This window comes from Myiozetetes cayanensis, unplaced genomic scaffold (genome assembly GCF_022539395.1).
Source record: "Myiozetetes cayanensis isolate MyiCay16 unplaced genomic scaffold, myiCay2020 scf1, whole genome shotgun sequence".
NCBI lineage: Eukaryota > Metazoa > Chordata > Aves > Passeriformes > Tyrannidae > Myiozetetes > Myiozetetes cayanensis.
Genome location: NW_026086604.1, coordinates 33,610,556 through 33,637,451, shown reverse-complemented (window position 1 = coordinate 33,637,451; position 26,896 = coordinate 33,610,556). Strand labels below are relative to the sequence as shown.

The 26,896-nt window shown below is 41.2% G+C and overlaps 1 protein-coding gene across 4 annotated transcripts in view; it reads left to right on the top strand.

The window, feature by feature from the left end:
- Positions 1-25,725, top strand: part of TRIM55 (tripartite motif containing 55) — a 33,970-nt gene extending 8,245 nt beyond the window's left edge. Inside the window, exons 4-11 of one of the 4 annotated variants that reach the window (XM_050312823.1) lie at positions 1,423-1,518; positions 5,199-5,432; positions 6,545-6,567; positions 6,667-6,791; positions 7,544-7,767; positions 9,668-9,955; positions 12,270-12,357; positions 25,425-25,548. In XM_050312823.1, the coding sequence (XP_050168780.1) occupies positions 1,423-1,518; positions 5,199-5,432; positions 6,545-6,567; positions 6,667-6,791; positions 7,544-7,767; positions 9,668-9,955; positions 12,270-12,357; positions 25,425-25,435 (1,089 nt within the window). In that variant the 3' untranslated portion in view covers positions 25,436-25,548. Of the gene's footprint in view, positions 1-1,422; positions 1,519-5,198; positions 5,433-6,544; positions 6,568-6,654; positions 6,792-7,543; positions 7,768-9,667; positions 9,956-12,269; positions 12,358-25,424 lie in introns of all 4 variants that reach the window. The other 3 variants (XM_050312815.1, XM_050312805.1, XM_050312831.1) reach the window with 3 other exon arrangements.
- Positions 25,726-26,896: the final 1,171 nt, after the last annotated feature.

Genomic DNA, 26,896 nt, shown 5'->3' with positions numbered 1-26,896 from the left:
ATCTCTCTTTTGATGTTCCTAACACTTTTTTTCAGTGCTTTTAGATCAGACCAGTGAATGGTATTTCCAACATGTGAACTGGAAAGAGAACAGACCATTTCAAATCAAGGAGTTATCTATCAGGGACTTTTACATTTAAGCATTCCATTTTTAAGAAAAGTTAAGTGAAAAACCTCTTCCGGCAAGTGAATGCAGGAATATTCAATAGTTGGCAGCACAGGATGTACCTAACATCCTCTGCCCTTGCTGTCACCAGTAAAAGACTTGTTTATTTTTAATACAGTATTAATTTAAAACCTGACTCACTGGGTTATCCTCTTGAGATAAACAGCTCATTTTTCTGGAGGGCCCCAGTGGGGCAAGCAATCAGACAGGCCAAGTTTGCAATCCCAGCCTCCAACTTTGTCACACAGATGCGTGTGTGTAGAAACTACAAATGAGAAGTCACTTTAGGAAAGTAGTTACAAACATCCTTTTCAATCCAAATGGGTGGGAGAAGGAGGAGAAGTTTCTTGGACTGAATCCATGCCCCCAATCACTACTTTTGCATGGAGATTTGCAAGCTGTAGTTTCATTCCCAGAGTGCCCGTGAGAAGGGCCTGTCATGCCCAAGACGGGAGGGGTAACCTGGAGGCTGCAGGATGTGTGCTTCAAAGGATCCTTTACAAAGCTGTGGAGGCCATGTGCACAGTTGTCTCTGCTACTACAGTGGTGTGCCAAGGACCCTTTGTCCTCTCCAGCACCTTCCCCAGGCTCCCTAGGGACTAGCATCTCTGTCTCTCCTAAGGATACCTCACAGTCCTCTTCATACCCACACTCAGGTCATTTCCTTCCTCCACTCATTTCCCTTGCACCAGTGGGTCCGTCTCCACCTTCCTCTCCTCCTTTTCTCCCTTCCCCTCTCACCACAGCCCTAACCCCACTGTCACATGCCAAGGGCTCAGTAACACTCTGGTCCCTCCAGGTCCATGGACTACCTCTTCTCTCCAAGGCCAAGTGCTACAGTCCTCACAGAAATACCACAGTGGTGTGACTAGACCCAGACACTGAAAAAAACAACCCTTTAAGAGACAAAGTTTTTTCCCTCTACAAACCCAATGAAATATTTTGGATCTGTTGAAACAATGCTTCAGACAAAAGTATCTAGAAGATTTTCTTAGAACAAAGTGCTTCCTCATCTCCAGTTTCTTCTCCATTAAAAGTTCCGAAATGTTAATTTTTTCATAGTGTGTTGGGAGAAGAAACAAATGCCTAAGTACTAGCAGGTATCTTGTGAGCACATAAAGCTCCAATTTTCCTCAGTTCTGGTGGAAAGATAAGCTAGTACCCTGGTATGGCTTATTGCTCCCTGATGTTACGTGTGCCACCGTGAAGTGGGACAGTATCTAACACCCTTCTGCTTGTTGTCCCCTTGCTGGCTAGTCTGAGCTGAGTGATGGCATCGCAGTCCTGGTGGGGAGCAACGACAGAATGCAAGGAATAGTCACACAGCTGGAGGAGACCTGCAAGACGGTTGAGGTAGGTACCACCTCTTTAAATGCAGCTATTTCAGTGTGAAGTCCCATCTTTTAAACTTCTGATAATGACCATTCTGTAACAGACCTCACTTTACCCAAAACATTCTCACGTTGTGTTGCTAAACCATTACTTGTGGCTTTGTACATTATTAAGATATACTGCCTCAACCAAAGGATACATCCTGCTCAGCACCTCTGACATTGGCCTTGTGATGGAGGATAAACAGTAAGGCCACATCATATCAGCATGTCTTGCTCAACATTCTTAGTGGAATAGGATATCACTGAAGCTAAAAGCAGATGCAGTAAAATGCCATCAACTCCCAGCTCACTTAACAGTTCTAGAGACATAAAAGACCAGTATTAGTCTGAAGCCTGACTGGTCCTGTGATCAGAGCCTTATTCTATGCCAGAGAGTGGGCACAGCGTGGCTCACAGGTATGTCTGAGCTCTGTATTTGGTGACTTTGCCTTCTGCACAGAACTAGTGTTTTAATATACTTACATTGTCCTTTAAGGAGTCTTGTTTTATTGCTCATGGGAGGGAAGAGTTTAGATTTTTACTGGACTTTCTGATAAAGTTCTCACTCTGAAAGAGCTGGAATTAGTTTTGTGTCATTCAATAGCAGAAGTGGCTTTCGTTTCCTCTGAGAGCTTTGCATCAGCAAAGCAAATATAAATATCAACTTTGACCAATTTGAGCATCACAGAGCAATAGGTTGAAAGGAACTCGTATGAATTGATTTTGTGGTCAGAGTTTGATGAAGCATCTAATGAAGGAGCCACATCCCTCTCAGCCCAATTAGAATTATATTGACCCTTTAAAGAACATAAAACCAATAGCCCAAGTAAATGATAGAGCATGTTAGTGGCAGTCAGAACTTCGTAGTCAGGAAGGATTCACATTGCAAGGATGAAACTGGCTGCTATCAGGACTTTGCAGACAGAAACAAACCTTTCAAGTAGGTGAACTGCAGAAATTTGAATGATACAAAAACAAAAGCTTGCACTCATTTAAGTTGAACTAGCTGAACCAGAAACAAAGCTTCAAACATCTAGTCTGAAGTAGGGAGAAAATATTGTGCTAAAAATACCTTAAGAAACACAACAGTGTCTGGAACTAGCTTCCTCAGAGCCGTCCTCTCAGTTTAAAGTCTAACCCTAAAGTGAAATCCCAAAGAAAGTGCAGCAGGTTTACTTTCAGATGTTTTAGCAGGGTTTTCACCTTTAAAGCTAAAGATTGCACAAAATAGGTCTCGGAGTTTACCTTGGCACTTCCATGTTATATTTCAAGCAAATCACATTTACTGCTATACAAGAGTTTTGCCTGAATTGGCATCAGTTTGTCCTTGAAGATAGAAAGCTACAGCTGGAACCGAGAAATGTTCACACATGAAAATAATGCTTACAATCCAGGATTGTCTCCTCTCTGCTTAACACTTGGCAGAGAGCAATAAATATCTGCTTTAGCAGAAAATACATGATCATTTTCCTTTTAGATGGAGTAAATAATAGCCTATAGTTCTATATTTAGCTATTACTCTTATCCAAACCTAAAAAACAGGAAAAAAAATTGATCAATACTTGTATAGCTTTTAACTAATTGAAAGGTAGACCAAATCCATATATTATGCTGAAAACTGAGAAAGGAATATAAAATGCTAAAAGCTGGAAAACTATAATAAATAATTAAGTACTGTTTAGCCCTGTAAATGACATGAGTAAAATAAAGAAGGAAAAATTACAGTGTTTCTTTCAAATACTAATAGGCCAGTCAACAGAGATCCTTTGGAACATGCAGTGAGACTCATGCTCAGTAGCAAGGACTCCTTTCTTTTTGCTGTAGATGTGCTTTAAAAAAACAAAAAGGCTGGGAACTTTTTAGAATGGGAAGTCATGTAATTGTTAACCTTCCTCATTACACACAATCTGATTAGGGTAATTCCGTCACGCAGAGACTTTGTATGGGAACATTTTATGCAGAAAGATAATATTTCAGAAATATTTCAGCATTTGCAGTTAAGAACCTGTTTTGCACTCTCACTCTTGAGATTCACAACTCTGTAATATCTGCTGGCAGGAAATATTATATATTAGAGGTTAGAGATAGGGAAGGATCTCTCAGGGCACCCTGCTATCATTTGCTTGCTCTTCTTCCTCTAACACCTGTCCTGTGTCAAATGACAAAGATGGCATACACCTGTCTTGAAATCAAGGTTGTTTTACAAGTGATCTGAATGACATTTCACAAAGAGAATGGTAGGAGAGAGTGAAAGAAGAGAAGACAATTATTTGAGGTCAAAACAATAGAATGACAGCTAGGAACCATGACTCACTTGGCTTGAAAATTTCCTTAGCCCCACCCTATAACTGCATTAATCAGGAATTTCTGGGAAGTGGCAAGAACCTCCAGAAGGGCACGAAAAGTCTGCACCCACTGCAAGGAATTTTAAATCAGGAGTGCCTGTTTAGCCTAGCCTTTCTCATTGGGAAGTAGAGGTGGATACTTGGTTCAATGCAATAAGATGTTTATTCACTCCTCACGCCCCTGAAAGTAGACAGTGATTTTTGGCTAAATGTACATCTTTGAAAGTCTTTCTCCTTTGAACAATACTCAGCAGACTGTCACCACTCATAGGAATGAGCTCCGACTGAAAGGCAAGAAAAAAGTGGGATTCTCTCTGGCTAACTGCTATGAATAATCAGTCTTATCTCTTCCAAAAGTACTGTGAGACTGTTAATAATCCTGTGCTGCCAGGATCTCAGCATTATGCCTCAAGGGACAAAGATGAGGAATTGATTCAGCCTCAGTTCCTAGGAAAGAGATTTAAATAATCACCACCATCCACAACCAGGTATAACCACAATAACGTTATGCCCTGGGGCACACAGGTTTCTCAAGTACTTTTCTTTGGTAGACCTCAGACATTATACATAACCTGTCTCCCATTTCCTCCCCATAAATTCTCCCTTACAAGTGCAGTTTTGTTCTCTTTAGAGAGTGCTCAATGCAGCAGTCGTCAAACCCATCCTTCTTACTCCGTGAAATATGCTGTTGTCTACTTGGATGGACAATAAAAGCCTCTTGAAAAACGATGTGAAAATTGGTGCCTAAGCTTAGGGTTGGAACCTGATTCCTCTTGCTTTTCTTTGTGCTTCTGTCTCACACCATTTTCTTCACAGAACCTCTACCTCTTTCAGTGCACAGTAAATGGAATATAATGGACACCTATTATCCAAAAGCCATGATTGTTTCAGGCACTCTGGTAGAAAAATAAAATTATCCAGAGCTGATTTGAGATGACCACTCCTTTTAAAACCATTCTGTTCACGCAAATGAACCTGCTGCTAATACAGTGGGAGCTTTTACTTTTTCTGCAGACTTTGATGTATCACTACAAGCATCACAAATACCTTTCACATTTTTTAGCAGACTGACAAGTTATACAATAACCTGTTTGGGGGCTTTCTGTGGCTTGAAATTCAGAGTTTGAGAACAGTTTTTGAACTTTTGTTCCAATAGCTTGGACTTTGAAAATTATAAAAGCCTCTGGGGTCATTCAGAATCCTTTGCACTGTTCAGAAAGAGGAATTTCTTTGATGAAAATGCTTCCAAGTAACTGTAAAAATAGAAACTCTTTTAAGAACATAACATGTTTAACATAAACCAAATGATTCACAGGAATGCTGCAGACGACAGAAAGAACAGTTGTGTGAAAAATTTGATTATCTCTACTCTGTACTGGAAGAAAGGAAAAATGAGATGACACAAATAATCACTAGAACCCAAGAGGAGAAACTGGAACACGTCCGTTCCCTGATGAAGAAGTATGCGGATCATCTGGAAGCTGTGTCGAAACTGGTTGAATCAGGAATCCAGTTCATGGAAGAACCAGAAATGGCCGTGTTTTTGCAGGTATAAAGTCTATAAATAGAGATACAACAAGAATGATAGTTTATTGATAAGCTATTTAAGCATTTCTCAGTTTTAGGCCCATTCAGTTTAGTTATCTTTAAGTGACCATTTATACAAATTCATTTTGTAAACATTTGAATCAGCTCAGACAAATGACTAGTCTTCTTGTGAAAAGTATCCAAATCTAGAACAGGAGTATTTGCTATTTGCACCAAAATATACTATCCTGTGAGTGAATTTCTGGTCCCCAAAGAAGAAACAGGAATTTAAACATTTTCCAACAAATTTTTATTTTCCTACCAATATCATGGTGGGACAATATGTTCATTTGTACCTGAATTTCTGTGCATTATAGGTTTCATTTGCTTATTGACAAAGTGATTAACATTTCAAGAATTAAGTTTTTATGTTTTAAGTTACATTTTTATATCTTCATTTAACTTTTTTCTTCTGTTTTCTTACTATAAACTCAGGAGAGACGAGTAGAAGATCACTAGCAAACTGTCCACTAAATTCATTGGTGTAGAATTTCTGTCTTGCAAGGTTACAATTCCTCTATATTAGAAGCTGGAAGGGTGTTTTCTACAAAACAAAACAAACAAAAATCCAAATAAACAAGCAAAAAACCCAAAAACAACAAACCCCCAAACAAACCAACCCAACCCCTGCTTCTTTTCTGCAAAGAATTGCCTTTGAAGAGTACAATAATCTTTGAAGACAAATAGAATTTTGTCTCTCCAGAAGTATGCCCTTATGGATAGTTAAAGATACTGTTACTGTGACTAAAGATGGTAATGGAACAATTTCTTTTCACCACAAACACAACAAAAAAAAGAGGAAAAGTATTTCCACTTTGTTTCCTTTTAACAATTGTGCATATTTCCCATGATATTCAGATTTTAATTAAAAAGTCTTCAACTAACTAAAAGGTTTACTCATCTGTATACTAACTACCATCCAAATTTGATCTCATTCATGGATGTCATGGCTGTGATTAATGAGATCCGTATTAGTGCATTTAGAAGCAGCCAGTGTAAGAATTAGATCTCAATGTGTAGAGTCTCTGAAAAAACGGAACCTTTTAAGAAGTTATTTCCTTTTTGTTTTCACAGAATGCCAAAACATTGCTACAAAAGTAAGTATTTAAACTTAAGACTCTTGTTCTTTATAATCAATTACAAATTATAAATTTATCTGCAAATCCAAATGGCAATAACCAATTTCTCTGGTTTAGAATTACTGAAGCTTCTAAAGGATTTCAAATGGAAAAAATAGAGGATGGCTATGAAATTATGAACCAATTCACAGTGAACCTCAGTAGAGAAGAAAAGATAATACGAGAAATTGATTTTGACAGAGGTATGTAATTTATTTCACCAAAATTGCTTTCTTAAATTGCGGCTGTGTGTGATTTACATAATGATACTGAGTAGGAAACCTTGAATTGGATATTTCTCTCCATCCTAAAACATAACCAGAGCATTTTTTATCAATTATAATCAAGAGCAAAAATCCATCACAGTTAAAAAAAACACAAACCCAAAACATAACCTGTTGACACCATTAAACTTATCTTGGCACAAAAGCAACGGTTTGACCATGTTTGACAGTCTGGCTTTAGGGATGTTGGTGTCCCAAATCTCCAGTCATGTATTGCAAAGCACTGGCCTGGTAAAGACTTACTGTGACAAGTTCAACGGTGTTTAAAACAAATATGCACCTAGAATTGGAAGAGGGACTCTTTTCCTGGGAGATTGTGCCACATCCTGGATATCCTCTCCCCAGAAAGTGCAGGGCCATGCTGCACATCCCTCATGAGGATAACTGCATTGGCAGGACTCTCTGTACCCCTTCACATGGAAAGGGCCAGCTTGAGGTTTTAACCAGCACGTGTGTTCAGTGTCTTCTCTGCCACAAAGCACCTGCTGGCAGCCCCATGGCAGTGCCCAGTCCAGGCTGGTGGAAGCAGGTTCCTCATCAATACCTTCTCTGCCAGGCAGCAGATTATCAGTGGCTTTGCAATGCAATTGCAAGTGGCTTTTTAATTACGTGGAGACTGTAGCCATCTTCACAAGGTGCTCAACCCTGTCTTTTTACACATGTCCTATCAGAGGAGGAGGGAGAAGAAGAAGAGGAGGGCACAGAGGATGGGGAAGGTTTGGATGAAGTCCACACAGAGTCATCTGGGCAGGAGGAAGAGGAGGAAGAGGTGGAGGAGGAAGAGGCTGAGAGAGCATCACAGCCACCTCAGCAAGACCCTGAACTGCAGAGTGCAGCAGGAGAGCCCCTGGCTGAACCCACTCCAGTGTCACTGCCTGCTGCTCCAGCTGGTCAGGTGAGTGCCTCTGCTTCCCTGCCAGCTGTGCTGAGTGTGCGTGGCAGAGCAAGAAAATGCTCCCCTGTGGCCTATAGGCACCATAGGTCAGGAACAGGGCTAGGTGAGTCAGTGCACTGGAGAGCAAAATTGTTTATTGCCCTTGTACATATATATGCAGCTTTACCCTGTCCTCTCAACCTGCATAAATATATATATATATACATATATATATATATATATATCTCACTTGATAGGCAAAAAATTAGCTGCTAGCTAAATTAAGATATATATGGGATACACAAGTTATAAATAAAAGAGATTCTGTTTGGGAGTTAAGTGCGTTACAATGGACGTTCTGCTGTGGTTTAACTCAGACTAACTCTTGTAAATGGGACGGTTGTTAAAATATTTATACTCAGGGAATTTGACACTCCCTCTGGACTTAGTGAGCTTTCCACTGTCAATTTTTAGATCATATTTCTAATTTGTTTTCTGTGAATGGTGTTTGCTACCTTCTGCTCTGGTCATACTAGGGATATGCCTAGGTGGATGCAGGAATATCGTACACCAAACAGGAGAGGTAACTTCCTCTTACAACCTAGCAACAAACAGGCTCAGGGTGTGAATATTTTAGGCCAGCACTTTTTCGTAGGGAATGTGATTAGAATGAAGCCATAATTGCCACATATTCTAAAATATCTACATTATAAATATACTTCATGTGCTACTTTAGCTTGCCTTGCATACAATTATATTGGCAAATTCTCCTCTTATGCAATTTTCCCAGTGAAGTTGCTGAGCAGTAAAGGCTGCTGTGAAGATATTTGAGGAGGCCAATGTGAAATCAAGACAACACATAAAGGATCTTTGACTGTAGCAAGCCTCCCACATAAAATAAGGGAAAACAAATACTATAGATTCATTCTTGCTTTGATCTAAAAACATGTGTGTGTGTTCACCAGTTGTGTGAAGATGCTCTTAAATCGGGTTTTATTGATTTAACAAAAATTTGTCATTTGAGGATTTGCAGTGCCTTAACTAAACTTATGTTCCCTAACTGATGTAGGGTTTTATGCAAACAAGAAGTAGACATAAGCAATTCTGCCCACTAACATGAATTCTTTCATTTCTAAATGCTAAAGGCTAAAATGAGAAAGGTACAGCATGCTAATCTAGCAATTGTAAAATGCCATTAGGAGATGGTCAGGTGTGGAGTCAGACATGGCATGTGGGTGTTGTGGGGTGAGGGATACCTGTATTTCAGCTTTTGCCTTCTGGTATAAGAAAGGGAAAGCAGAAATGCTGTGGGGACAGCAGGTAGTGTGTGTGGGAACCCCAAGAGCTTGATGCAGGTAGAGAGGTGCAGTTCAGATGACTGCTCCTCTTCCTGGCAGAGCAGCTGTGCTTGGCTTATAGCACTGATGGTGGGCAAATGTTTCTCTCCAGTGTCTTTGTATTCCCCTTATTCTGACTTCTCATATCATACTCATTGGTAAAGGTGTTGTTTTAACACAAAACCCAACAAGCCATTTGAAAGTACCTACACCAGCCATGAATGGCTGGTATGACTTTATGAGGTACTTATGCAGAATTTCCTGTGTTTTTCGAATTGAATTGGGCATTTATCTGAATTAAGGAACCTCTTACTCACTCCATTCTCAGTCAGCACCTCCCTCCCAGCTAGTTCTACCCTCCTGTTCTATTTTTCTAATTTATTTTCCTTCCCTTATCTCTGTTATTCAAGTGATAGTTGCTTTTGCTTCACGTTTGGATTGCAATTCTTTCAGACCATATATTAGGACAAATCTATGCCTTGCAGTGATACATAACAAGCACAACACACAGAACAATATGACTACAGCAGGAAAGGTAACGTGGTGCACTCTGCTTGTTCTTCTCTTTATCTGTCCTGATTAAGGATGTGGTTGTGACACCAGGTGGTTCTCAGCAGACCCCAGAGTCTGACACTCAAATGCCGACCACAGCAGAAACCGTGGATCCCTTGTTTTACCCTAGCTGGTATAAGTCTCAGTCACGGCAACCAAGCAGTCCAAGCTCAACCCCGGTGAGTGGGTTGGGGAAAGTAGGGACTCCTGTTTCTCTGGAAACGAGCGCAAAGAAGTCAGAAGCCCCAACAGCAGCAACAATCGAGGAGAGCGCACCAGGGAGTGGTAAGGAAAGTAATGCCACTGCAGCGACATCCAAGGTCAGTGCTTCCGATGTCACCACAGAGGGCTGTGACCCGCAGCAAGGCGGGAACGGCGGTTGTTAAGGAGAATGTGGCTTCATTTTCCTCTGCATGCTAAAGAATGAGAAAATACTTAAAAACCCCACATGAACAGCATAAACTGTCATTCCAGCAAGTCCACTGGATTTGTGGATGGTTTCAGTATGTGACAGGCTGACTCTTGAGCTTCAGAGCAGCATGCTGATGGTTGCTTGTGCTTAGCTGCCAGTGCACCTCGCTTGTGAGAGCTGTTATCCAAGCTGCTCACACACAGTGACTCAGGAGCTGTTGGAGAGGCTGGCAAGGTCTTTGTGCATCAGATATTTGCATGTGTTGGTAGCCGAGAAATCCTGTGCATGAGGTTACTGTCGTCACCTGTTGAAAGCCTGTGCACACGCCATCCCACGGCGGCTGGGTGAGCAGCTACGGCCTGGCTTTGCCTCCCGCAGCTCTGTGGCTGCGCCTGGAGTGCACGGCTCCCCCGTGTGAACACGAAGCTATGCAAACACCCAGAACCTTCTTGCGTGTTTGATTGCCTCTTAATAAGCAGTGTGATTTCCTGGGTTCAGACCTGTGTCTCCAAGGTTTCTTGAGACTTGAATAAAGGAGATCATGAAGATAATACATTCCAGTTCAGTGTTAGACTGCCAGCAGCAAGATGGGATAACAGAGACTGATGTGTGGGGTACAGCAGGGTGTTTTCTCTAAAATTACAATGGTAGAGTTGGTATAACCTGAATTTGAATATTCCTCCTTCTGCACATGTATACAAATTCCACATGGGCCAAAGATACAAGGAACAAAGCTGAGGGAGCTGTGCAAGGATTTGTGGATTTGCACAGTACATCAGCTCCTGCTCCAGTGCCTGGTTACCAGCCCATGAGCAGCACTCTCTAAATCAAACCATCCCCACTTACAGGCTCAAGCTGCATGTTTTAACAAAGCAGCTACCTATATGTATGCAACAAGAGGAGATTATGTATGTGTGTGAGAAAGCACAAGTGAGTAGTATTTCATGCTGTTTCCTTTAAAGTTGGAGTTGACTGTATAGCATACATAAGCAGGCCTACCATGATAAACAATCATGTGCCTGGCAAAAAGTTAGGAGAAGGAGTTCAAAGACATATGATAAAAGGAGCTGGATACCTCTAAATTGCTTGCCATCACTGGACATCTTCTAGCTAGAGGTTTCAATCAGTGACACTTGAATTTAGGGGCTGAAGGATTCTCACTGACTTCACTCACTTTCTTAACATAAGCACCATTTGGCCACCAAATTTCAGTAGCTATTTTTCAAGTCAAGGTTTGATTTGAGAATATTTGAGTGGAATTTATATGAAAATTATTTTAAAATTATCAAATCCGCTATGACCTTATCTTCTTAAGTATATTCCAAACAAACTAACGAAAGCAGGTAAATCCACAGTGAAATTTACTGCTGCTGTTTCTACCTTTCTGTTTCACTGATGACCAGTCTGTCAGTCCTCACCATGGGCAGGTAAAATCTGTACTAGATTAATTTCCTGGAAGTTTGCTTGACTGTGGTCTGCTTCCCTCAGTCCTAATTTACAGCAAGCAAAGGAACAACACTTGCATTTGGTGTGGGTAGCTGAAAAGAAAACAGCAGTAGTCCAGTACCCGGTTCTCTTCATTGTTGTGTACCAAGAGTGAAACAGGCACATGGGAAAGATGGCAGTTCCCACTGGCATGTACGTTTGGGGGTGCTGCATTTTGATATCTTCACAGACCACAGGTGATCCTGACATTTTGGGAGGAGGAAGATGTCAAGAAGAATAGTGCATGGTTCTGGTGATGTGGGGAGGAAGGAGCAGCTGAAAAGGAGATTGCCCCTGGGCTGGAGACAGAAGGAAGGATAGGAAAGCTCAGGAAGCAGAAAGGCACAGAGTGTGCTCAAAAATAGAAAAAACAGAGTGACCAAGTGATGGTGATGCCCTGAGATGATGCTGTGGTCAGATTCATGGATCTGAGCTGAGATGTGTCTATGTCATGACGAAAATGGCTGCTGTTGTGTGGCAGTGATCATTTTTAAGTATGTGAACTCATATTTTTCCTGCATGTGGTTTTACACAACCCACTCCGAAATGCTGTATTCCTTTTTTTTTAATTAAACCCCCAGATGATGTTCTTCAGACCACTGTTTTTACTCCCTTCCTCCAATTAGGTGTATAATGGAAAAGTGCTGTGGAAACAGAGCTTTTTCACTGAACGTAGTGATAATGACTAGTTTGTGTCATGACAACACTGGTGAAGCACTCTTCTTATTTTCTCACAGGAGTTAGCATTCTGCATAACACTTTTGGCATTTCTTATCATACTACATCATCTTTGGAATCTGATTCAATACATTTGTACTTTCATGGGTAGGAAATATTTCATTTTACCATTAACTAACAGTTCAAATAGTGTATCTGGTGATGCTCTTACATGGCTTTAAAGGATTTTTCCCTTTCTTCCCATCGAAAAAATATCATGCTAGTTCACAATACAAGCTGCCTAAAACATTTCTTCCTTGCTCCTTTAAAATGCCACCCTTCAGCTTACTCCTGCATGGTTAAACACTGCATCTCCCTGGTTCAAAATAAGAAAAGAGACATTTACGCCCTCAGATATATGGGCTTATATTTCAGTTGCTGTTCAGATGACCAGCAGGATGGAGAAACTGTTGGTTTACAGATGTGAGAGCACCAGCCTTGTTCAGTCCGACAAATAGGGGAGAAAGAGCTAGAGACTAATGGTTGTCATCAGAGAGGTAAAGGTCAGGAAAAACAAATTCACTGAATAATCCTGCTGCCAGGATTCCCACTGCAAGCAAATCACTGATGCTGCCTCAGAGGATGGCTCGAGCCCTGGTCTCTAGAGGTCCCCATGGAGAGAGTGGAGAGTGTCCCCTCACACCCCATCTCATACAGCACACCCCACATCCTCTTCAGGTCCCTTTTCCAGCAAAGGCTTTCAAAGTTCTCTCTGCATGGAGTAGCAATCACAGCCCTGAAATGGAGCCCCATCCATCTGCAAGGATCCCAACCTGTTTAGACCAAGGCCCTTTTTTCCCTTAGGTTACATTACACAAAGAGCTGAAAAGAGCTGCAAGATCAAGGACTAAGGATTTCACTACCAAGTGAAGTTGTCCCAAATGCAAACATTGTAATTTAAACCTTAATTATTCCATAGCATCTCTTCTGGAGTAGCTCCTTTTTCTGGTAGACGTTGTCTGTCCAAATTCACACCCCTCTTAGGTAAGGCATATGAATGCATTCAATTTCCAAACTGATATGAATGATCTGCAGAGAAGTCTGTGTTACCACTGGGGCATTTAATCTTATTTACTGAAGACCAGAGACCCTTGACAGAAACAACAGTAGTTACCTGTGAGTATTTGCTCTAATGACAGATAGATTCAATTTTTATGTATTCTTCAACACAAAAATGCTTGGTGTTCCCTGCTCACTTTCTGCACTGTGTTCTAAGCGCTAGGCATTATGTGGTTCATCTATGAAAATTGATTATTATTCAGCTTTTATGTGCACAATTTCCAGCACTATGACTGGAAAATATATCTCTTCATAAAAAAAAGAATAAAGGAGAGCGGAGAAGCTATCACCTACACTTTAGTTGTGTAAGTTATGCAAAAAGATGCACTGTCTGGCAGTAATTTGAATTTGAAAAGCATCAGACACTGTGAATCTCAATTAAATTTATGGATCATAGTTTAATTTTCATTTATTTTGTTTGGTTTTGAAAATTTGTTGTATTTTTACAAGAGGACATAGAGTTTGTTTGTACTACTGGGAAATCAGGCATGCGAATAGCATTATGCTCTTTTTTCCCCCTCTTTCTTTTCTTAATTCAAAATACCTTTTGAAATTAAAAATAGATAAATGCAGAAAGCTCTCATTTCTACCACTGAGACCTCTTCCTATGTGGTCTCCAGTGGCATCTTTATGATTTATTTAATAATGAAATAGAAAGGAGGTGAAGGAAAAAGGCATTTTGGTCTCAGATTCTATTTGCATAAAAATTGTTTTCTTGACCATGTATAGTGAGGTGGCTGTTTAGACAGTTTATATGTCTTTATCTTTCATGTGAGAGATCAGGTCACAGCCCTTGTTCCTTTGTGTGATAAGCCCCTGAAAGTCAAATAACAAAATTACTTTGAATTGTTGTAATAATAATTTGTAATAATAATATAAATATGAATTACTGCCATCATAAGACCAGCATATAATTTATTTTCAGCCTATTTTAATAGAATACACGGGAGGGATTTCCTTGGTTTTCAGCAGCAAAGAGAGATCAGCCCCCCTATTAAATTCCCAACATTCACTTTATTTAACGGTTGTTTCTCTAAGAAATTGCATTGATGCATCTAAAAATTTCCTCCAGGGTACAGGAGGGTGTATCAGCAGGGACAAGGCAACAGGAGTTGCAGCTCACAGGTATACAGATTGTTTGGTCTAAGAAGGGCCAGAAGGAGATGATTCAGCACGAACTAAATAGATATCTCCGCACTGGAGAGCCGCATCCTGCTTCAGGGAGTGCCTAAGTCAGAAGTGTAGTCACCACGGGCTGCTCCTGCCTCTGACAGAGAGTGAGAGGCATCTCCAGTGGAAGGGAGAGTTCACCAACTGCTGCTGGCTCACACTTGGCACCTCTTCAGTCGGCCTGCTGAGTGTGAGGTGACATTGCTCCTGATCAGGTGCCTCTGCTCAGTGTCTGAAGCTGGGGGGGTCTGAGCCCCTGTGTAAATGATTAAAACTTAGGGAGCAGGAATAGCGTCAATAAACTGCCTTGCCACTACGGGGTGTAGTGTGAGGGTGGGTGGAGGGTGATATAGGCATTATGAAGCAGCCCTTTCCAGTGCATGAGGGAAACAGGTCTTGGAGTCCTGCAATTTTCCCTAATCATATTTTGTAGGCAACATCTCTCATGTAGTAACACCATATAAATTTGTGAGAGTTTATGGAAGATTTGTGTTCACCTGTGTCTGTGTTACTCAGTTAATTTCACCTAAGATGAGGTGTTGGATGCTGTATTCTGTTGCTCAAATTCCCCATAAGAAAAGAGGCTGCATGTGGCTCCAAAGAACTCCAGAGCATACATTTAGTTTGAAAGGAAATACAAGTTAATCATCCACAAACACTAGTCAGATCTAATTTCCCTTTGCAGCCAGTAAGTACAGTGATTTAATTCCATGAGGATCTAAAATATAATCAGGATTGAACTGTTTGGGAGGAGAAATACTAATGTAGTGGCCTATGTTAATCTTGTTTCATTAGTTTTAAAATTTCCTATTACTTGCTTGCAACCTTATGCCATCTGCCAGAATTACCATAAGGACAGTCCTCTCAGTATTCATGTACTGTAGTTCTCCTTGCCCTGCTGCTGAATACTTCAATTTCAGCTGGTGATCCTTCAGATTTTTTCCATGAGACAGCTTTAAATCACATGTCAGAGAGGTCAGTATTTAGCTAAGTTTTAGCCGATTGGTTGTCATGTCAATATGCAGACAATACAGACAAAATAAGATCATTTAAAACCAAAATAAGGCCAAGAGATCACACTGTGCTCTTTGCCTATGTACCTCTGCTTTTCCATCCCAATGTAAAAGATATGGTCTCACATTTTAGCACAGCACTGCACTGGAATGTTTGGACAAGCATGGCAGCAGTGCACAAATAATAATTTCCTTTCTCTTCAACAAATCAGAAACTCAGTCTTTCCAATCTGCTCAGGTAAGGAAGCTAGGTCCCCACTTCAAGACAGATGCTCCAAGAGAGGAGATTTCTTGCTCAAAAGAAGGAAATCTTGCAAGGCTGGATCTTGCAGGAATGATGCTGAGGGAGAGTGTCCCTTCCCTCTGGCCCATCCGACACAGCCTTCCTGCAATTTCCCCCAGAGCAGGATGAGCTGTCTGTTACCATCAGCAGCAGGCACAGCCCAGGCAGCTCTCTCCCAGGACGCCAGCTGCTGCTCTGAAAGCTCTCTGCTCCCTGCAAGAACTGTGTTTAGTGCTGATGAAGGATCTGAGAATGCACAGAGCAAAGGTCAACTTGATACTTACCATCTAGGTCTTGATATATTTGTACTTTACCTTTTCTTAGGTAGAAAACTGGGGGGAGTTATTTCTGTGCCTTTAAAAAATCTGCAAGGTTTGGCTGGATGAAAATAGGTCATCTATTCTCTGTGAAGCTGAGCCTTTTGTAGGAGACCCATGCATCTGCTGGTATACAAGCCCAAATTAAACTCTGTTTGAAGATTCTTCCTAAACAGCTCTTAAAATTCATGTGGAAAAAAGAAGCACTGAGGCTGTAGCTGAAGTACAGGGCAGATACTAGATGCAAGAACTCAGTTAATAGTCAAAAAATTCTGCCTTTTGCTTCTCTGTAGTTTGACTTAATGAGTTGGGCCTTGGTGATAGAGTGATAGTGGCGGGGTCTGAGGCCACTCAGGCTGACGTTCAGTTGGTGGCAAATTCTGCCTGTAAATTTCCACTTTGTATTCAGGTGAGATTTTTTTTTTCCCCTCAGTTTGGCAAGACATGCCAAGAAAATCAGGAAAGTCTTGATTGTTCCTCTTTTAACATCTCACTCTCCCTTACTTCTGAGAATTACCTGGGTGATTCAGAGACAGCAGTGATGAGTCGTGAGGGCAATACGTTAAGACCAGCTTTCAGACAACAGTTTCCCATAATTAATATGAGTGGCAAATCCTTCACTTAAGTTTTACCTCAAATAGTCTGCTCTGTGATTTGTCTGGTGAGTCATAGATACAATCTGATTTATGTATATTTCATTTTTTTCAGTCCATTATTAGCAAAAGGATTTCCACAATGGCAACTCAGACAAAATGATTTCTGGTGATGAAATTAATACAAAGCCAGGCTCACCTGGACATTGTCTTTTTGTGACTATCTCATTTTAAATACTGAATTCTACCTGTACTTGACCTCATCCTCCAAGGATCACTCGTTCTGCTCATTGTTAAGGTGTTTGGAAAGGAAAATAGAATGTAAACAAAAAATATCTCTTAATCATGGATGAACTGTAGCTGGTTTACACCACATCATGATAGATCTTTGTCACAACAACAACACAAACCATCTGTTTGTAGTTATTCTACTGCCTTCAGACAGTTCAGGCTTTCAGTGGAGCCATAGACTCACCCATGGAAAGCACCGCTTGTAGTCCTGTAACCATTAGAGATGGATCGATATTTAAATGCCAGCCTATCAGATTGAAAATCCCAGTGGTGATAATTAGTAAACTGGGCCCGAGTCTCTATGTTTGGATGGTGTATCATGCCACTTCCAGGCTTTCTGCAGTTGTGAGCAGGCAAGGGGCTAGACCAGAGCACTCTGTAGGATGCAGTGCCCACCTACGAGGCTTTTGAAATGGAGATAAAGGTTGAAGGGCTGCATGTGCAGCCAAAATTAAACAGAAGAAAGGGAGAGGGACATATTAAACAGTGGTGATTCAGTCTTATATCTCTTTTCAGGTGATATATATTCCTGACATCTTTACAATAACCTTCAGGTCATTAAGTAAGAGACCAATGACTAATTAAAAAACCCTGTTATCTCTGGCTGCCAACCAATAGGCGCCTCAATGTTCAAACCATGCTACAGATGCCTGACAGAGACATCACGTCTCTGACTGAGCAGAGGATGAGGATCTCACAGTCCCCAAGTACAAGTGATCTGAATTCCTCATTGCTCTTTTCAATTTAGAGAGCACCCTATAAAATCTGGCTGAGTCTATCTCAACCACTGAAGGTGGTGATCAAAATACTAATCAGTCACTCAGAGCACTCCTGGCTCAGCACTTTTGCACACTGAACTGGCTTTCACTCATGATGAAACACTTGCTGTATGACTTGCTCTATTACAAAATGCCTTACTGAGGAAAGGTAGCTGTCATTTTGCCCATCAGTGCTGGTGAGGCTCTTCAACATCTGGCACGAGATCTATTTTATAAAATATATTCATTTTAATATTTATGCAAAATTTCAAAATTTAATTTAATAAAATAAATAGAGTTCTTTTTAAAAAATTGAGCTGGTGCCTGCCCAGATGCAGGTCAGTTCCAAACTTGTCTCTGGTGACAGTGACTGTGATCTCTGCTCTATATCCTGTAATAACTGGTCAAGAACTGTGATTTAATCTGAAACTCTAAGAGCAGCATTTATCACAACTGCCTTGGACTTCACCTGGGACAGAAGGAAACTTGATTTAATATCTTGCTCATCACTTGGCTGAGTGCTGTGCAAGCAAGCCAGCATTGCTAATGGGCAAGCAGAGATTGTAATGTGTGATGTGACAGACATCTATCTGGGAACCCACAGTGCTACTCACTGAGCAATGAATTGTTGGAGTAGAGTCATATCTTGGCTAAGAGCTTCAGCTGCTGTGGTTGTAGTAAGGAGAAGATTCAGGCAAGTGGAGACATGGAAAAATGAGCACACTAGGAAAAAGTGGTAGGAGAAACAGCCAAAGAGGGAAAAAATGTTTTAACTGTAAGACTTTCTTTTTCTGTTAAGTGGTGGCTTTAAGGAAGGGCAAAAGGATGCTTTAACTGACATTCCAGCTTTTCTTTCTGCATCTCCATTGATGTGGTTTTGTCTCTCAGGGAAGGTGTGCTGTGTCCACAATCCACATGTATCACCCTTGCCCCCTACATACTTACAACAGGCCAAGTCAGTCAGTCACTCAGGATGTGAGCAGTGCTCCAACTCTGAATCATGAGGTGCTGTGTCTACACACATTGAAGCTATGCTGGCTCTGTTATCTGATCCCATGAATGGAGCTCCAGGGTGAGTCACAGTCTGAACTAGCACCCTGTGTCATTCGTGGGATTTACAAGAGTGCCATTTACAAAGAAAGAAAAAGCTTTGGTTTACAGCAGTCCATGTTACTCAAAGGAGAGACTACCTGACAGACACAGACAGGATGTTAAACCATTACTAGGTTTGCTACTTCTCCCTGAAAGCCAACAGCAAAGTTTCTGTGGCATGGATTAGATCAGTTACTGCCATGGAGAAGTTATTGGAAGGTCTTTACTTCACATTTAACTTGTTGATCTGAAGTAATATATGCTTGTCTGACAAAACAGCAGGAGGAGGAAGAGGGGAGAACTGGTAGCCATGAGTAACTCTCTGGCGCTGGTGGCCAGCATGTACCACTTACTCATACAGCCTCTTGTGCCTCCCAGATGATCCTTCCTTTTCTAGACAGTTCTCCAGCAGGGCTGGAAGGAGCAGAAAGGATAGAAGGCTAATTGATCCGGAGGTTCTCAAAAACTTCACTTCAAGAGGAACGAAGAATTCATTGTAGATAAATTCAGGACAGATTTTTCTAGTCATGCAGTATTAATATTCATGTGTTTTTAAGACTCTTCTCTTGGGTTTCCTTCATTTTCCTGTACAGTGGCAGGACTAGGTTTTATACAAATCTGTAGTTAAATCACTTTCAACAAAAAGTTGGAGCACTGAGGTGCAGCCATGGGTGAAATATTACACAAGTATGTCATTTCTGCCTTTGTTTTGTTTGAGTGATGAAACAAATAGGTGACTTAAATAAGAGAACTGTATTTCCTTTCTCCCAATTAATGGTTAGAAGAAAGCTGCTCTGCCACATCACTCTCTAAAACTGTTTCCACCACAGGTTCAAGTGTCTGAACCTCCATGTCCCATGGGAGATGTGTGGAACCTATACCAAAATAAGCTAGCTGGGCTTAGTTTTCCTCTGAAACACATTTGATCTCTTAAAGATCGTTATGTAAGAGACTCTGTAGACATTATCCACATGATGTTAATTGTAATATAATCAAAATCTATTGAAGAAAGGCACTTCCTCCCAATGGACTTCTAAAATTCATTACTGACCACTATTAAGAGAGTGATACTTCTAATTCTGTGACTGATGGAGCTTCTCTATGCATATTATTTTGCCTATTACCTTATATATTTCTGGAGCAGGTAATCATAGCAATTATTTTAGAGAATACTGTGTTGGTTCCTGCTAATAAAAAAAGATCCTTGCAAAATAAGCAGCCTCTTAGCTTTGAAACAATGTTGTTGTGATTTATGTGACAGCTGCCAGGTGTTATGCTGAAGGAGCTAGACTGAATAAAAATATAAAAACAAAATGCTTGAACTAAAGTTTAAACTATTTAAAAATAACCTGTTGTGCTCCCTTTGTTTCCACTGCCTGGAAGTGTTGAGTGCCAGAAGTGTAACACTTGACATTTGAGGCAGACAAACATAGCCTACAGATTTTGTGATTGCTTTGCAACCAGCTAACATTTTTTAATCATGCCTGTTCTTGTCAACACTGGGGGTTGTTTCTAAACAAGCCAGCTAAAAATGGGAATTAAATTTATTTTCTTGCTCATTTTCTGAGGCTACAGAAACCCTAGAAACAAGAAACCTCTATTTTCACTGCTTCTCTCTCCAAGACCCACACTTTCTAACAAATTCACACACTTGCTCTCCTGTTGGATCAAGAGGAGGCAGCGAAGGCAGTGGGTAGTTCATGTGCCTCTAAGGATGTAGATACATTTCTTCCTCTGGCAGCAAAGGTGATTTAGGAGTTTCTTGCCAAATGGCTCTGCTTCTCATTGCTGCCCAGATGCCACCACTCGCAGGGCAATTGTGCTGAGGCAGCTGTTTGTTGAGCTGTGCTGGAATCAAATCATTCAAATGGTCCAGGTTTAAAAATATCTTCCTTCACCTCAAAAAAACCAACAAAAAATGTTGATGTCATTCCAGTGACATTCCCATTCTTAGCACATCCCTGCAAAGAGCTGCAGCAATGCAAATGGGCAGTGAACCATGGAACCAAAGCAGGAAGAGGTGGATGGGGACCCAAGGTGCAGAACCTGCTTTGGTTAGCATTGCTGCTTCAGAAAACATTCATATAGGTTGTAACCAACCATCTCTCCATCTGCATTAAAGTAGATTATGAAGACCCTTCACCTTTCCTCCCCACTTCCTAAGTTTAAAAGTTAGTGATCTTGTAAAAATAACAGTGCAATCAAAGTTCTCAATTCCTATCAAGCAGTTTTCTGATCTCCTGAAATACTTGGCTGGAATCTCTCTTGTGTAATTACTTAAAAGACAGACCTAGTCTAACTTAGTCACGCAGAGTGTCTCTAAAGGCAGTAGAAAGAAACAGGCACCTCCAGAGGGCAATCCACTTCTTTGAGGATGGGACAAATCATGCTCTGGTTGTGCCTTTCTCTCATCACTCCCATTGAAGGGGATGAATCCAGTTTGCTTGAATGGATATTTCATTTCTGGATGACTCAAGTCTGGCAATATGGATCCCAGTCTTTGTACCTGAAGGCTACGGAGATTCATGGTGGTAAAGCAGAAAACAATGTGTTGATTTCAATATCTAGAAGGCCTAGACTTCATGTTTTTCCCCAGCATAAATAGGATAACTACTGGGACCTAATAAATGAAAATATTATGACAAAACCATCCCATTCAGCCCTTTCCTCCTCTCCACACCCTTTTACAAGAACCTTACACAGATTTAAGTAGAACCCTGTTTAAGGAAGCAAATATTGAAAGATGCTGAGTACCTGTAACTTTGAAAATACTCATCCGGCTCAACTCTGAGATCCTTATACTGTTTATTCATGCAAATTCTAGTGTGCCAGATGCTGAGGAGTGCTGTATGGCTGCTCAGTGGGAGTTGTGGTTGCTCAGCACCTCCAAAGAACTGGCATGTAAACTCCAGCCTGGACTTTGCTTTTATGGGAAAAACAAAACCAACCATCAGTCATGCGTGGTGTACTTCCCTCCCCACTTCATGAGCTGGCATGGTGAAAATTCCTGGTGCTTATTGAAAGCATCATCTGATGTCGCTCGACACCACAGGGGAAAATATAAATCAAAGTGTAAGTATTCAGCACTCTCTCAGCATTGGCCTAATGTGATTAATGTAATCTGAGGTAAACACTTTAGTTATCCCTTATTACTGTTAGGGACCCAAATCAAGGGTTGGGACTTGTTATTCTAGGTAATGTGAAAAACAAGCCCTACCCATGAGATCTCCAAGGCTAAGATAAAGCTCAGGTAGAAGCTTGACAGCAGTTACCTAATAGCAATGGACAGACATGATGAAGTGTTGAATCTGAACTGTCTTAAAGGCATGTGGCAAGGGCTCTGCCATGCTCAGCACAAAGCTTTCATCTCTCAGTGGAGTAGGGTTGTGGTTACAGGGAGAATAAGGTAGTCCAGGATGAGATTCCAAGGAACTAGAGAGCCGTCAGATGCCTGAATCCCAGTGACACTGAGTAGACCTGCTTCTGCATTCTGCCTTTCAGAATCACATCCTGGTTCCAAAAAAAGTTGTTTTCTGTAAAATCTATGGTTGAAACCTTTGTCTCAGGCAATCCCCAGCACACTTTATAACTCTGAATTGTGAGGGCTGCTGGTGGAAGAAGGAAACAGACTTAATAACATGGACAGAGTTGCTTCTGGCACCTTTTGATGATTTCTTGTCTTACATGAGGAGAGGGTACCTCAGTCACTGGACGACTCAGAGCACAAACTCTAAAGTGTCACAGGTGTGAAAACTCAAGTCTAAAAGCCAAGCAATGTCCATATTGTCAGTTTTGTGCTTGCTTCACTCCTGGCTGGATGTGATGGAAAATGATAGCTCTTGGAAAGGCACATCGAGGTATTGCAGACCAGCAGCCTGCTGAGTCCAGAGAGCTGCAGGGAGCAAATGCTTCATCCAGCCAAACCCAGTGGGAATCTGTTGGAGCTCCAATATTGTTTTGCTGACACAGGAAGATGTCATCATAGCAAAATATGCAGGAGTTAACACATTATGAAATACAGTTTTGGCAGTGATGCAGACAAAGATTGTTTTGTTTGAAATGCAGCACCAGCAGTGTTGGTTAACAAGGTAATGCGGTCACCTTGCCAGCCTAAGTCATTACATTGTGCCTTTTTCTTCTAACATGTTAGGTCCAAATCCTGTGAAACAAGCTGCATAATTTTAAGCCTGTAGATAGTACTTTGATTCAAAGTTAATCTTGATTTAATGTAAATTTCTGTGTAGCAGTGGGTTAGAATAGCCAGTGGAAGTGCTAAAGGAAACCTGTATTGCACAGAAAGAGAAATGACAAGGTACCAGTGTGGGTTTAAGTAAAAAAAAAAAAAAAAAAATGAAGGAATAAAAATGCAGGAATTTTATTTTAAACTTCTTGCCAATCCTATTCATTTACAGGGTGAGAAGTGAGAAAGGCTGTCCCATGCCTGCTTACACACACTGCTGAGGGCTCGGTGCACAAAATTGCACAACCAGTTTCAAAATTACTCTTGGCTGATGCAGGCACTCTTGCTGCCCTTCCAAAAATAAAGGCAAAATTTTCAGCATCACAGAAGACTAATAAACCACCTACGCTCCTACATCTACCAAGATCAAGATAGCCCTGAATCCCATATAACTCAGAAAGTCTAGCCATGTATTTACTGCTGAAACCTGACTTTTATAATCAGGATGAAAGATTTGCAATCTGCACTTCTCAGGGCTGAGAGGCAGATCTTCTACATTCAGGACTGAATTATCTACCTGCCTTTCAGCTGAAGATCTGGTCCCCTGGGCCAAATTCTTTACCATACTTTTGCACAAGTCTGGGAAACAACCCTTCTCATCGGCATTGCTGAAAATGGACTTCCACACTCAAGTAGGCAGCTATTTCTCCCACATTTTTCACCATGCTTGTGTTCTGATTAAAGTACATCATAAAGTTAGCAAGCAAAAGCTATATTCTTCTGCAAGATCCTTGCCCAAAAATGTACTTTGAGTCCTGTATGTTGTAGTGAGTAGCAATGAGTGCCTTGCTTCGAAAATATGATCCTAAGTCAAAGATTAGCCCACATTTCAAATATTAAAGCAGTTTCTCAGACAGTATTTCATAAATAGGGCTATTCCAGTTTAGAACAACCAAGGATCTGGGTCTAAAAATGGCACAGTGGACTCTAATTAGATCTGAATAACGAAATAGGGAGCTACTTTTTTCATACCTTCGTGCTATCTTGTTTGTTGGTGTCATGACAGTTAAATAGGTAAGGTTGGACTTGACCTCAGAGGTCCTTTCCAACCCGGCTGATTCTATGATTCTACGACCAATAGCCAATTTATATTTAACATACCATTAGTTCTTACTAATTCTTGTGTCACACTTTAACAGTAAGTCCTTACAAAAATGCTTAGGAAAATAATCCATCCCATACTTCAGTTCCTCACAAGCATCCCTGATTTAATGTTTTTTGCTGGATATGTCTGTTAGCATCACTGTTTTGGTAACTTTCTGTTTTAGGACAATTTTAGGACATGTTAAAATTCAGATGATACTACTTTGTCATTTTCCCTCTATTGAGTAGTATATTGACATCAAATAGTTCACCTGAGATCATGCTGAAGTTCCCAAAGTAAGGTGAAACTCTACATGAAGAAGTCTGGCAGTATAGCTGTTTTAATTTTAAGAATGTACAATAATGCATGTGCATCATATAGAGGGATATAGAGGGAATATAGAGGGAAAAAAATCCTGTATATTGCAAGTTAGACTGTGGTTTTAATGATGAAGACATAAGACATTCCTTAGCTAACAAATCACCAATTTTTATGTATTTTATTTTTAATAGGATTTCTGATACTATCACAAAGCGGTCTTCATTCTCTGCCAAAGGGATCTGAAAACACTGGAACTAGCAAAATATTTCCACCTATTACACTGGTCTGTTAAATATTCAGCTAATTTTAGAAATTCCTTTAATCAGTAACTACAGTATATCATGTCCAGATTCCTTTTTCTACTGTAAGTGTAGGATAACTATGCAAACAAAAACAGGATATAAACAGAAGCTTATATCTCTGTATTATTTATTTCCTGTCCTTGTTCTGATTGAAACTGAACTGAAATAAATAAAATTCTTTAAAGGAAAAAAAAAACCAAAAAAAAACAAAACAGAAAATACATCCAAGGCAGATTTCATAACAGCAGAACAAGAATCATTTTGAGTGGCAATGCACTGGCAATAACTTTTGGCTTTGGTTCACATCAATCTGGAGGCCCAGCTACACAAGCCAAGCTGGCTCAGAATCTCTTCTGAACAGGCATTTATCACCTTCAGAGCAATAATATTCCAGAGGTCCTAATCAGGACAGCCTTTTGCACCAATGCAACATACTCACCTGGCACAATCCTTCCCCTACCAGTGGTCATGGCAAAAGTCCCTCTGACTTCTCTGGTGTTAGAAGTCTGGCTGACCTCCCAAATTTCCATGCTCCCTGCCTTTTCCCCTCTTTCCCACTTCATTCTGTTTTCCTGCATGTTGTGAAATCTTAAGGGTTTTAATGCAATTTGTATTTTCCTCTTCCCTTTGTCAACCTTTCCTTCCTTTGCAGACTGGTTCTGAACCATACCCTCAAGGACAAGTGGAGGAAGCTCCTGTGAGCAGTGAGAGGGGTGATGAGCCGGCTCGTCATGTCTTCTCCTTCTCCTGGTTGAACTCCCTGAATGAATGATGACTCACTCTGCTGGCTTCTGATGTGTTTCTCCTCGGAGGAACCGTGAGCACAGGCAGCCTGGCTGCAGTCAGCAAAGAAACTGGCCTGGAAAGGGACATCCGAGCAGGTTTCATTCCCAGGAACTCAGCTGACGTCCACATCATACCCTTGAGACAACAGACCTGAGAGGGATGGGAGCATGGGGACAAGTTACTATCCTGTATTGTAGTCAAAGTGTTTTCTAATAATTTTTTTACTTGCAAGGGGAAAGTAGCATCACTACAGCTTTAGGCTGAGCACTGCTAGTGTTTTGTTACTCACTTTTGGCACATCCCCTCATAGGTGTAAGCCCTTCACCAATGTTGTTAGCTAAAATGCTGGTATGGTACTAGTAGCATCCTTTGCCAAAACAGTGTTTCTTCTCAGTATCCTCCTGCATCCCCACTTGTTGGTGCTGGTGACTTCAGCAACACTATCACATCCTTGGCAGCCCCAAATCAGGGTTGTGTCTGGCAGTACTGGTGCCTCCACAGCTGCGGAACATGGTAGGAAAGAAGGAAGCTGCCATTTCTGCCTTTGCACTTGCTCTTCCTGCTAAGCCACAACAGATGATGCTCACACAAACACTTTGTTTGTGAGGAAGATTCCCAGTGGCAGGAATGAGGAAGATGCATACACCAAAAGCACTGGCCAAGACCCCGTGTGTGGATGCAGGACACAGCTCTGAGTATGTGGGGCAAATGCTGTAGTACTGCCCAGCCTGTCCAGCCATAACCTGTGTCTATGTCTTCTCAGTCATCAGTGTGTGTAGAAAAGGGGGTATGTTTTTACATGAAACCAGAATGCAGTGAGGTGGTCACAGGTACTCAGTCAAGGTTTAATTTGAAGTCCCAGTGGTGCGCTGTAGAAAAGGCAGATGCTGACTGTCCTGTTCCATGTGCATTGCAGATATTTATCCTTCTAATGAAATCAAATTTGTGCCTTAAAAGAAGTTCTACAAGCTGTATTTAAGGTGACATTCTGCAATTTTTGTCACTAGGAGCAGGATGTCAACACTCAGTAGTGTTCAAGAGAGACTGGAAGGCTGCCGGGAGTGCTTGGTGCCATAGGGGACCAGGTGTCAAGCTCTGCGCTAGGGTTACATGTGGATCTTTCCCAGATTCCTGAGCCAGGCCCTCGATGCAGTTTTGGCAGGGGACTGTGTGGAGCCGTAGGGCTGTGCTGTGTCCCAGCTGGACTGGTGAGCTGGCAGTGCAGACCATTTAGCAGGTTGTGTGGGTGTCCACCCCGTCCTGGACACCCTCCGCTATCGGCCTGAGTGACATCAACCCTCGTTTGTATCTGTTTTCCCTGGAGAACGCTCCTGCGAG